The sequence below is a fragment of the Nipponia nippon genome, unplaced genomic scaffold, assembly GCF_047370975.1.
Source record: "Nipponia nippon isolate SJK-2023a ecotype South Korea unplaced genomic scaffold, ASM4737097v1 scaffold_8, whole genome shotgun sequence".
Taxonomy (NCBI): Eukaryota; Metazoa; Chordata; class Aves; order Pelecaniformes; family Threskiornithidae; genus Nipponia; species Nipponia nippon.
In genome coordinates this window covers 49,028,628-49,041,405 of record NW_028262402.1, presented here as the reverse complement: position 1 = coordinate 49,041,405, position 12,778 = coordinate 49,028,628, and the positions used below count along the sequence as shown (strand labels likewise).

The 12,778-nt window shown below is 42.8% G+C and overlaps 1 protein-coding gene across 3 annotated transcripts in view; it reads right to left on the bottom strand.

The window, feature by feature from the left end:
• The window catches only part of ARHGEF28 (Rho guanine nucleotide exchange factor 28), a 128,886-nt gene extending 120,628 nt beyond the window's left edge, over positions 1-8,258 (bottom strand). For 2 of the 3 annotated variants that reach the window (XM_087742245.1, XM_087742247.1), the window contains exons 1-3: positions 8,175-8,240; positions 877-956; positions 195-238 (exon numbers count right to left, since the gene is read on the bottom strand). In XM_087742245.1, the coding sequence (XP_087598371.1) occupies positions 195-227 (33 nt within the window). In that variant the 5' untranslated portion in view covers positions 228-238; positions 877-956; positions 8,175-8,240. Of the gene's footprint in view, positions 1-194; positions 239-876; positions 957-8,174 lie in introns of all 3 variants that reach the window. The other variant, XM_087742246.1, reaches the window with a different exon arrangement.
• Between the last annotated feature and the right edge of the window lie 4,520 nt (positions 8,259-12,778).

The following is a 12,778-nucleotide window of genomic DNA, read 5'->3' as shown; positions in this document are numbered from 1 at the left end:
TAAACTTACTTCGGAGAACTGAGCCACAGTACTGAAAATCATCATCCCCACACATGCCTGCATCAGACAGCAACATTAAACAGCCTGCGGTCTCAGACCACCAGAGAATGGTTTTTCAATGCTTTGCTTTTGAATGAGCCGTTATCCAAAAGAAAGCGACTCTCCCAGCAGAAGCCTAGTGTTGTAGAACTTACATAAAGAGGTACTTCAGCGCAGCTCAACTCCATTGTCACAGCATCTAGAAACAGAATAAACCAGTGGAATTATTACACACCCATCAGGAGGCATTGATATCATTATACCCCATTCATGTCTGCAAACTAAGTTGACGTCTTCCAGAATTAGAGAAAAAAATGGATATTAAGCTTATCACCTATCCAATTGCCCCACATTTCCCCGGAATGAGGAAACGCTGGTGTAATGATGCCTGTGTAAGGCTGGAGGAGGGGTGGCTAGTCTTAGTTAACATGCTGTGTGCTTTCAACACAATAGACACAGTACACAAAACAGGTCAGGCTGAGCCCAGCCGCTGAGACATTTGTAGTTCCAGCAAATAGAGTAGTGGGATTTGCAGCATTTCTTATCTCTAGAGGCAAAAACGGAATTTGACCTCGAGATGTAGTTGTAGCAACTTTTACTCCACACCAATATGACAAGTGTCTGGTGCTGTTCTTTTAGCAACTTCATAGAAGATATTCCCAAGGCAGGTCGCCTTAACTACCCTAAAGAGCAAGCTACTGATATAAGTCATCACTGGAATTACTATAATTACAGTCATCATAGCAACGCTGATTTCTATTATTATATTTCTAACTCACTACATCCTCAAAATTTGCACTCCAAAAATACTATTCCTGTCAAATGAGAAAAACATACCAGAAGCAACTCCACATCTTTAAAACAGCAAGGTGGGCTCAACAACCACGCACAAGTCGTCTTCTACTTGCTGAAACACGCTACAAAAAAAGAAAGTCTGTCTTAAGAGGAGGCTTTCTCAGCTCAGATGTGGCCTTGTTTTTACAGCTGAACAGTTTCCAAGAACAACACAGTTGTGCAGCTCATTGCTTGTTAATGCATAGGTACAGCCTGCTATGAGTCAGACAGGATTTGAGAAGTTCCCTGCCTACAAGCGGCAGAAATTAAATGCACAGCTTCAATCAAAACCAAAAATGACCCACTCACCACCCCAGCACACACTCCTTCTAAACCACAAGTTTGTTAATACTCATCTCTTGGTGACTGTCAATTCATCTACACTCAAAAGTACCTATATTCTTGCAGTTTGACTTCAGTATAATTTTAAAACAGAAGGCAAAACCCTTTACAAAATCACTGGCCACAAATGTTCAGCCAAGAAAAAAAAATCCTTTCATATTGTAAGAAAAGGGTATCAAGGCAAACACTAATCCAGCCAGCCTAGTCAGCAGTGAGACTCAGACAGAGGGGTTCCTTATTTTCTGCAGAGGGAGGAGGTATCCCGCAGCTGACTCCAAAGAGTCTCCCTTTGACAGACAAATACCAAGCTCTGCAGTTTCCAGCAATAGCATCCTGAACCCAACCTTAAGAGCAGCATGGGAAGCATGGTCCTGTTTGTACAGAAGAAAACAGGGTTACAAGAGAAAATAAGAAACTGTAATATTAATTCCACAAGGAGTATTTTAAGGTGGAGCTTGCCACAAGTGTCACCCTACAGAATGGATGAAGCACATTAACTTCTATCCCAGACCTGTCACCAACTCACAATTACTGCCACACACAGATTATGTATATACAGGGCATTAGTTCATGGCTGGCCGAAATGAGAGACATGCCAGCCAGCTGTTTTACACCATTGCTCTATTCTGCTGCATGAAATCCCTTCACCTGCAACGGTTCTCCCTCTTTAAAGGAACACATCCAAACTAAAATCCACCATCTCCTCTGCAAGAAAATGAGAGCACATTCAAGTCATTATGCCATGCCAACACAATGAGACCTACTTCTGGTTATTTCTGTCGCATGACCATCTTGACCTCCAGAGCCTCGAGAGACATATCTCAACATCTTCCTCCACTGCAAGGATGAGAAAGACAGGTATCCAGTCTAGTCTACTATTCTACTGCAAGTGTGCACAATAAGGCATAATTTAGCCCTTCCTTTGGGGGATTATCATTGCACCACCAGTACAATAAACTTCTTTTCTATTGCATAATACAAACACAACTCATTGAAGAGATGCTGCCATCCCGACTTCAGTTCCCTTCACCCTTTGCTTGTGTCACACTGTGGATCCCCTCAGAGCTTGTGCATTCAGAAATACCAAGTACCTAGCTCAATATGCATTCTGAGCAGATAAATAACCTGAAGATTTAGCTCATCTGAAGCAACCACTGTTTTCCATACAGCACTGACATGTGAACCATGAACCATGTTGAACCATGTTGAAATATGATCAGTACTTTCAACGTGTGCTTCCTTGACAAACCAGCCTATAATGGCGTTTCCTGGATACAAAGGTGTACCTAATGGTACTTTTCTTGCTTCCTGCAGAAGAACCAATAAATGTCAATACACAACACTAAGCGACCTCTTCTGCTGTTCTCACACTCTCAAGAGTGCTGGTTGTTTAGAAAAAAAGTTTTACACTAATGTCTCACGTCTTTCCTCCATCTGGGGCTTACAGTAATTCAGCTTGGCTGCTGGAAGTGGCTGGGAGGGGCAGGAAGAAGAAAAGGATGCACACGTAGGGAGGAAATACTCAGCTCTGGCTACAGAGCAGCTCTTGCACAACCTCTCTTTCCGAGCAAGGGACTGAAGGAGACAATATCACATGTACCCTACTGCTCACCTCCCCTGTACGGCAAAGAGCTGCTCAGGTCCCCAGAAAGCAGGGACCCCAGTGCCCAAGAGGTGCCATGTAGACAACCGCTCTTGGGTGCTGAGGAGCAGTCCTACTCCTCACAGCAAGGGCAGGGTCAAGCTGCCCGACACCATGGATACACACCATTTCACAGAGCAACACCTGATCTCTTCCTCTAACATCTGTGCCTCTGACACAGAAACCAGTAGGACGGGCATCTAACAGACAAACAGGTCCAGTTTCAGTCACTGCCCACAAATACTGAGCTCACGCCAATGTTAGCAGTAGCAAGATTCATCTATACACATAAAAATCCCTTTTCAGCATCCAGTTTAGCATTAAATTTAATGGAAGCATTTATTGTGATATGCTGCAAACTGCAGCATACATTTCAGTCAAGCAGAAGTAAATACACAAAAAAGGACAAAGAATCTTGAAAATAACTTTATTTAACTAACATTTTTTTCAATGTACAATCTCCCTTTAAACCTAGTGTCAAATGCTATTGCTAGTCTCCTGACCAGCTCAAGTTATTGAGATGAACATCAACAAGTATTTCGGGTTTTATCAAAGATGCAAGGCATTTCAATAATCCCTCCAACACTTTTCGTCACCCAATATTTTATTAATTGGTTGCCAATTACAGGACTCTCATATATCCAATTTCTTTCAACATTACAAATTTTGTCATTTTACAGCATGGTTTCCCCAATTATCAAGACATGTTAGAAGGACCACAATAAGGAAGTAAACCAATGGTCAGGTATTGATTTAACTGTACTTTAATGGAAAAGAAGTCAGTTATCAAACTTTTTTACGCTGTACACACCGAAGAAATTAGATAAAGGAAAGCATTATCTAAATCTCAGCAGAAAGGCATTTCTGCTGGTTGACAAGGTGACCCTTCAGCCAACACTGTGACTACTATTTGGCTGTCCTAGCACCTACTGTGTACTATCAGCATTTTCCTAAACACAAAAGGACACTTCCTCATCCTACAGCAACCTGGCTTACAACTCATAACTTTAGTTTCTCTTCTTCCCTGTTAATAAAGCATATAAATGTGGGAGAAACACACAGAGAACTCTGGCTTTAATGCTGCTCTGTGATCCAGCAGCCACTCACATGGATTTCGCTTAACTCAGGGCTCTGCTGTCTCATTAAGCAGCACCAGACCACAGCTTGCGCAAGCCTTGCAAATTGCTGCAAAGTATAAGCAGCGGTATAAAATACATTTCATATTTCTCTTCCATGTGACAGTTCAAAGATAACAAAACACAAGGTCTTTGGACCCTGCTCCCTACCTTCTCCTTTCAGACCACAGTCCCACACCTCTGTACCACAGACCACTACTGCCATTTCATAAACGGTAAAGCAACTGACTGAACATCAAAACTGTCAAGCTATGTAAATAAACCCCCAGTGATGCTTCACAGGTGCCCAGGAATTCAATTCTTCCTTTTTTAATTATATTTCTTTTTGGTGATGGTCACATTGAAACTCATGTCTATAAAACACTGAGAATTACAGTCTTATTACCACCACCAAGATGAGCACATTAAATCTTTATTTCTGATCAACTGCAGCAACAGGAAAGCAAGGGTGCGTCTCACCCAGAGGCCACTGGAAGGTAGGCAGGAATCCCCAGAGCATCGTGTGTGACACTTTAAAATCTGACACCTTTATCTTAAGCAAAATGTCTTGTGCGTTGTAAATGTCTAGCAGCACACACATATTAAGAGGTCTTCTACTGAGCTCTCTTCCACTGGATGACTGTGTTACACGTCACCATTATCACTGTTTTATTATTCTTTACCATGCAATAGTCTGTAGGAGGTAGGTGCTACCTCAGCCCACAGGACAGCCTCTAAGATGGATACAAATTATTGTACATACTGTGTTTATATTTCTTAGATGTTAATACTCTTGAAACAGTGAGGTTCCAGTGTGGTGCTCACAGACCAGCCAGTTACCATTAATAGTATTCATCACACTGCGTCCTCTCAACAAGCACAGCAACTGAACCAAACTGTATTTTTGAATTTACAGATTCCATCTGAGATACATGACGGATGTATACCTAAAGGCTTGTTCACAGCTTTCCAAGCAGCAACATTGCTGTGCAGCAATCAGGTCTAACGTGCTACAGAATGCTCTTTTACATGCAGATCCTTGCTCTGGATCCAATTAAAAAACCTTGGAAGAACTAAACAAAAGGAAAAAAGTAGCAAGCTGAAAATACACACATAATAAATACTACATTCCCAAAGTCAGAGTTTTACACTTCAGTTAGCAGCTTCGCAAGCACATTCGTTTACTGCCTTCTAACTGTATTCAAACTGAGGGGTAAAATAAACCCTTGCCTATTAAATTTATAATGAAGCAGCTTGCACTAGTGTTGATTACTTCACCACACATTAGTTGCTCTTGAAGCAAGTGAACAGAAGAAATGAAGCTAAATGCCTTTTAAAATAGCTCTCTTTTCAACAATTTGAGACAAAAAGAAACTTAAATCTTCCTCCAAAAAATATCATCCCATTCATGGCTATTGTATTTCTTTAATTTGTTAAAGCCACAGCCATTTTGTGCTCCTTAGCAGGGAAAATATTTAAAGAGTCTCCAATAAAGGGTCACATTTTTTAACCTTTTAAAAATAGACCTGGATTTTAAAACACAAAAGCATTCTAGAAAAATGTCTCTTAGACAGAAGCCTGCTACTGAGGTTGGCAAAATGTATTCATTATGCATTCCTTGACTAACATTCTTAGTGTAGCATTTTCGTTTCAACTAAAAATAAAATGGGCCTCTAGATTTTAGAAACCTTAGAAATGTTAATGTGGGTTACCCATTACCAAAAGACAAAAATAAAACCAAATGTATACATAAGGTCACTAAAACAAAATAAAATGTTTGATACCATTGCCAGACATCTGTCTCACCTCCCTTACTCCCTCTAATGCCCATTTTGACAGAGATGGTAGCTTTCTAATGATGAATTTTTTAGTGGCTTTTAGAATTTACTAGTCCCTAGTTTGGGCACTGTGAAGCCATGAGACCAGAGCAAAAGCCTGCTCTGTTAAGAGTCTGTACAGCACAGTTGTACAGTTTACTGACAAGGTAGCAAAGAAGTGGCCCAGAAACTTTGGCTTCTACAAATGCATTCAAATCTATGCTCCAGTGCTATCTGTGACACTTCATCATCACTCAGGCTTGGCCATCCACCAAACTGCTACAATTAACAAAGAAAGCCAGGGGATATACTGTGTGTTTAATGACACTTTTGTAATTTGCATTCCACTTTCATGAACAGCTAGAACGGCACCACAAACTCTACAGCCATTAAGAGCGTGAAACAAATTTTCAATACCGAAAGTCATTAGATATGATTCTGATATTCATAGAAGCAGCTTCCATTGAGAAGGGCAACTATTCCACCTCACAGCCCTCTTCTAATTATCAATGTAGTTTAATGGAACCCGCTTGTCTTAATGATGCTGAGCCTGAAAGACACAACTCACACAGCTCAACTAGTCAGCAGGAAAACCTGTCAATTTTTGAAAATTCTGCAATTTTTTTAAGAATTTCAGCAGACAACATTGAGGAAAATTCCAAAAACATTCCTGAGACAGGAGGTGAGAAGATGCTACAGGTGTCGTAATATTCAAGGTAATACAGAAGAGAAAAGTAGGACTGCTCCAGTCAAAAAATATGAAAACTCCTGGTGCCAACGAAGACGTCTGTAGCTTCAACACTTGGACACAAACATGTGTGGTGACACAAATTCTGCTTGCTGTTCTAGGTAGCACCTTAGAACCTAAAAGACTTATTTGTAGAAGGCACAGAGAACGTATGTTCCTGCTCTGAGGTTTCCGTCACCCTCCATCCATAAACGGGAAATTGTGATGCACAGGTGCCTATTGACTGGTGTGTGGCCATGCAGAGAGCTGGTTTTTGGCTGGCAAAGCCCAAAATTGGAACGGGATCTTCTGAGTCACTATATCAGATACAGGCTATCCCTTCCAATATCCTGGTGCAAATTCTCGTTCCATGTGTTATTCAGATCAAAAGAATGTCGGGCCCTTTCACACACCATACCCTTCCGAAACAGCCCCACAAAGGAACCATTCTCAGGGGAGACAATGGGAACTTCTCCTGAGTAACAGCAGCAGTTTCAGATCGAGAAAAGGAATACTCCTCCCTGATATTACGTAACAAAATGTTGGCAGAAATGTCTGGCAGAAATGTCTAATTTACAAGTGAACTGAGAAGGCCAGATGAGTTTCCTGGTAGATTATTATTAAGATACATCTACATCATCACTTTCTTTGTTGCACTCGATATTCAAACACTACTTTGGAAAAAGAAAAGCACTTAGGTACTCAAATCTTTTCACCATGTTTTGTCCTGTCAATTTTTCATACTTAAGTCACAGAATACAGATCATTTTTCACCTATGTGGAAAAATCTCTCTTACTCAAATGCTTCCTGAAATCCTATTTCCACCAAGGAAATGGTGGTAGAGAGCAAATTATCTCCGCATAAGAAAAAACCTGTATTGTCTGTGAGGCTTTGTACAGCATTTGTGTGCCTTAAAATGACTTATGACAAGAACTACGTCCACTTTTGTATAGGACCAAATACACAGGCAGGAGTAAGTCCATAAAAACGAAGAAGGATATCAGAGCCTTTTTTCTATATAAGAATCACTGTGCAGGCTGAAAACCTGCACAGCTCTAAGCTGAACCCACCAGTGTCCCAACAGAATGCTACCAAGAACTGCTTTGAAAGTTGTTTCTCAGAGTTTTACTGTTCGAAAAGTTTTCATTTCCTTTGCGTTTTTCGGTTGTTAAAGAAGTTGAAGTAAATAAGTTAAAAACTTCTTTTGCTGCGGCTGAGAAAGGCAAGCACTTTCATGATTAGAACCAAATACCTTGTCCACTTCGGGACAAGAACTGAAAAAACCACGGTTTTTATTATTTCAAAATAATGAGCAAACAAGAAAAAAAAAGCGGGCGGGGGAGGGGGGGGGGTGTGGAATCCTCCCTCTCCCCACTTTCGGGACTTCGGACGGTAACTGCCAGCCCACGGGAGACGTTTTCCCCGGACACGGGCGGAGCCCCCCGGGGCGTACCGCGCACGGCGCGGCCAGCACCGCGTCTCAGCCGGCAGACCGCCGCCGCCGCTCCCCGGGGCTTGCCGGCGCGCCCCGGAGAAGGGAAAGGGCAACCCACCGCCCCCAGCCCAGCCCAGCCGACCCGCGGGGCCGGGGGCTGCCCGGCAGCAGGTGCCGCGGGTCGGGCTCCCCCCTCCGCCCCGAGGGCAGCGGCCGCCTTACCTACGCCGGGCGTCCCGGGCCAGGCTCCGCCGCCGCCCGCGCCGCCGGGGTGGAGGCAGCGCCGCCGAGCCGCCTCCGGGGCCGCGCCTGCGGGAGCCCGGCGGGGCGCGCCCGGCCCCGCGGATGCGCCGCCCCCGGGCCCCGGCAGCCCGCGGGGCGACGGAACAAAGGCGCGCTGCGATGGCCCCGGGCAGGGGGAGGCCGGTGCCCGGCTCCCGGGGAAGTGGTCCCCGAGGCAGACCGTCCCCGCCGGCAGCGATTGCTCGACGGGGCGGGCGGGAAGGACGGCTGGACCCCCGCGGGGAGCCCTGCGCGGCCCCGACGGCCCCCCGGCCCCGGGGGGGGGAAACACCGGCCCCCAGCACCTTTCGGAGGGGAGCGCTGCCCTCTCCCGGCCGGAGCGCGGCTGCAGGCGGCGGGGTGCGAGCCGGCCGGCGGGGCGGGGGCAGCCCCCGGCACCCCGCGCAGCGGCCGGAGCCGGAGCCCTCCCCGCCCGCGGTTCCGGAGCCCGCAGCACCCGGCGCGGCGCTGCCCACCGGAGGGGCTGGTTGCTCGCACTGCCGCCCGCTCGCTCCCAGCACGTTTCGTGCGGCATTAGTACTTTCATCCCGACAGACGACAGCGTATTGCGGCTTTTCAGCTGCTACAGCTACACAATACATAGCTTCAGCTATTCTTAAAATCATCTTATAACGTTGACTCGCTAAGCCTATTCTGACAAACTCTTTCACTAGTGAGGGCAGTAGAGCACTGAAGATGTGGTGTTGAGTACCAGATTGGGGGTAGGGACTTGCCAAGCTCCCTCTTGCTGCACTGTAACTTAATTCATGGCTTGTTTGCTGTAGATGGACAGCATACTTTCTTTGTAACAGCACCATTTTAGCACAAAGCTGTGGGGTTGAAAAAAGTTTAGCCAAGCACTGTAAGCAATGCGTGAAAGAATTAAGTGTTTTACCATGAAGCAGTAGATGGAACACTATGAAGGTGTGTATTTCCTTAGTGTCCCAAATATCTGGGAAACAGAGGAGAATAAAGGTAACCAGAGGAACAGAAAACATAAGAGAGCTGGACCTGCTCAGTCCAGAGTTAGAGCTTAAGTAGGGTCTAAGTACTAGTTTATTGAGCAATGCTACCGGTTTAAAATTGGCTAAGCCAATAGTAAAAAAATGTTATCCAAGTCCTCCAAGAGTATTATCTGAGATGAAAGCATGCTCTATTACCATACCTCTTTTCCGTCCTGTACTCTTTTTGCATACCCACAAGGATAACTGCAGGTCCTGACTTTTAAACTGAAAACCACTTACAATGAGAAGAGTAAACACATTAACTTCAATAATCTGTGTTGATAGTTTAAAAAAATCATACATAGGAAACAGGAACACAATTCAGACTGGCATTTTCCTTAGCTGATATTCAGAGGCCTACATGTTGCATATTCCACTAACAGAAAATCTGTAGCCAAGCTGGTAAATACACTGAAAGCTCCTAGTTAAGAGCACAAGATCACAACCTGACTCGCATTTCATAATCAAAAATTCAAGCTTCTCAGTTGTCTTCCTACCAGATGTCCCTAATGCAATTAAATCCCTCTAATTCACTTACCCTCACCCATCTAAACGCATGATAGTTTCACTGGCATTTTTAAAAAAAGAAGTATATTAGACTGCTGCAACAGAGCACAGGTCATGCAGGTACCTCCCTGAAGGAGAGAAAGAAGCCAGTAAAACTGCATCACCCCCTTTCATTTCAGCAAGAGTTTCATGGCTTTACATGGTGTGTGTCCATCTTTAAAATATGAAAGTTTTCATTGGTTTGCTTTGGGTGGCTTATCACAGACAAACACCCATGCAACAGTACAAGGAAGCAGGGACTTTCTGTGTCATACTTGTCAGAACAAGTCCACAACTCTGAGATTGCAAAGGTAATACACCCGCTGGCTACAGTGTGATCAGGACTTTGGAAAGTTAAATTTCCAAAGGAGAAAAAATAGAAGATAAAGGTTGATGGGATGCAACCAGGTTAGGGGTGGCTTGCAACCATCTTAGAGCACCTTTCCTTACATGCTGCCCCAGCATACGTTACTGGAAGCATAGATAAGGATTTCTTTACTTCAGTTGCTGTATTCACTTACCACTGAATATAGCAAGCCATCCAGCTGCATATTATCCAAGAAAAGAAGACAAGCTAAAGTGCATCTGCAGCAGCTGTAGACCCTCAAGATTTCAATTCCAAATTTTCCTAATTGAAAGAGTTACAAAAATAGCTAGTTAAGCATTGTAATTTAATTTACATAATTTCCAACACTGTGTAGCATTACTCTAAGTTTCTGACTAAGACCTCAATTCTAGAGGAAATCACCTCTTGCATTTCCATCACGCAAACAAGGATTTAGGTAAGCTTTTTGTATGTTGCAATATGACAAGTAAGTTCTGCTAGACCACATTCAAATATCAAAGGAAAAGAAACAACATATGCTTTAGAGACTGTCTTTGGATCGCATAGAACATCCTCACAAAGTAATGACTGTTGCCCAGGACTTATGTGTCACTGACTAAAGTTTACCCCATTTTTCATGATGCACAGAATGGTTTCTGCTTGAATACATTGGTTATTAAATACGGTTTAAAGCAAAGAATCTGTGATCTGCCAACTACTACCTTAATTAATAAGAATTGAAACGTTTAGATGAATGCTTAGCTTTCAACACACACATGCAAAAAATAATGTTACAAAATGGAAAGCATCATAGGCAAAGAGGCAGTGAAATGGTTCCTTGAGCTTCCTAATATTACTACTACTTACTTAGTACTTACTTACTATTACTCCTCCTACTCCTCTTCTTCTAGCCCCCCCTGCCCCCCAAGTGACACAGCTTGGAGAAACTTCTCCAAGTCTACTTCTGAATTTCCAGTCTTAATAAATGGTTACCAAAATAAGAAAAATGCTGAAATAATCTTTCCCGAAGACCAAAGGTGGTGTTAGAAGTCGTGGTACAGGAAGCTCCAGAAAGCAAAGTAACTCTCATTGAAGAGATAAAAAAAATAAAAAAAAAAAAAGATGATGAGCACTTCAAGTCATCTTCCATCCGAATATGTCATTGTAGCTACAAATAGCTACATAGATAAGGATTAAAATCACAACTTGTGCTCAAATCTTTTTACAACGCAGCATTTTGACATTTCCTATATGCCTTTTCCTTCATTTTTAAAGGGGTTTGTAAATGAAAAAGTATTGAAAACTACATGGGGGGGGTTCTTTAGTTTTGCCTGTTTTTCCAAGTGTAAGAAGTGTGTGATCTTCGCTGAAAATTTGCTCTGTAGCTACCAAATTTGTGTTTTACATTATAAACTGCAGTATCCTATAAAATCTGATGTTTTCCCATAAAACTTCTGACTTCTTTGTTTTGCAGGATTTCAGTAGTTTAGGTTACAGGCTCCAATCATTGAACGTTAGTGAAAGGTAGACTGTGGTTATCTAGAGCAACCTGAAAATGTTTCAGCTCAGTATTGCAACTGTAACTTTCGCACAAACTCTGAGCTCAAGTACACATGCAAATCAAAATCAAATATTTGGCAAGATTTGCTTGTGTTGCACAAGCATTGTTAGAGCCATTACAAACTCCTTCTGTTTGCTTTTAAATGCAGGGATGTGAAAGAGTCTGAAGACTAATGATGGCTATTTGCTGGCAATAGTAATGCCAAATTTACCATCCAGCTGGACTTCTGCAATATAAGGAAGTTGCTTCATCTGGGTGGGGTCAGAATTTTTTTTTTTTAATCTATAAACGGGTACGTTTTATTTCTTTGTTTGCTTGTTTTCTCTTAAGTAAGGAATGTCTCAAGCCTGCTTTAACATGCTCAAAATTTTTCCTAACACAGCCCACTCTTTCACACTTAGTCAACTCATGAGACTTCAGACCTAAAGCAGAAATCCTTGGCAGAAGGTTAAATGATCCTAAAGCATCGAGAAACCTATTCTGTATCAAAACCTCAGATTTTAGATGTGTAATGTTTCCATTTACTGTTGCGAGCACATGAACTGGTTTATGTTGTCTCAACTCCAGAATTCCGTCAGTGCTTATACAAAAGGGACAACTCCGTAAGTAGGAACCTATTTCATTTGAGGAGGGCTGGAGTAAGCACATACCTTGAAACAGTAATAGAATTGAAACAACTCTCTTGTGACGGCTCATGCACTAAGTCATGGGGGAACTCTGCCTGGTACATAAACAGCAAGAATATTTCCATCTTCTTTTATATCCATCTATTTCCCAGCACTTCCTGCCACATCAATCCATCAATCAATCAGAAATTGCTTGCTTTATTAGTCACTTCAATATTACACTTTCACAGCATTGCTCATTCCCTTCACATTTTACTGTTTTCTCTGTCAAGTTCTTTAAGCTTTGTGTAGCACCCTTTTAGCAACTGCCATTACCAGTGCGTCTTCACAAAGAATATACTTCTGAGTATCACCCTGCCCCTTCCACTAAAGGTTAGCCATGCACAGTGCGAAAACTACTCAGGAACATGAATATTTTCTGCAATTAAAAAACTGAGTACAAATTTTGCATTCAATATCACATTTTATCTTATTTGGCAAGA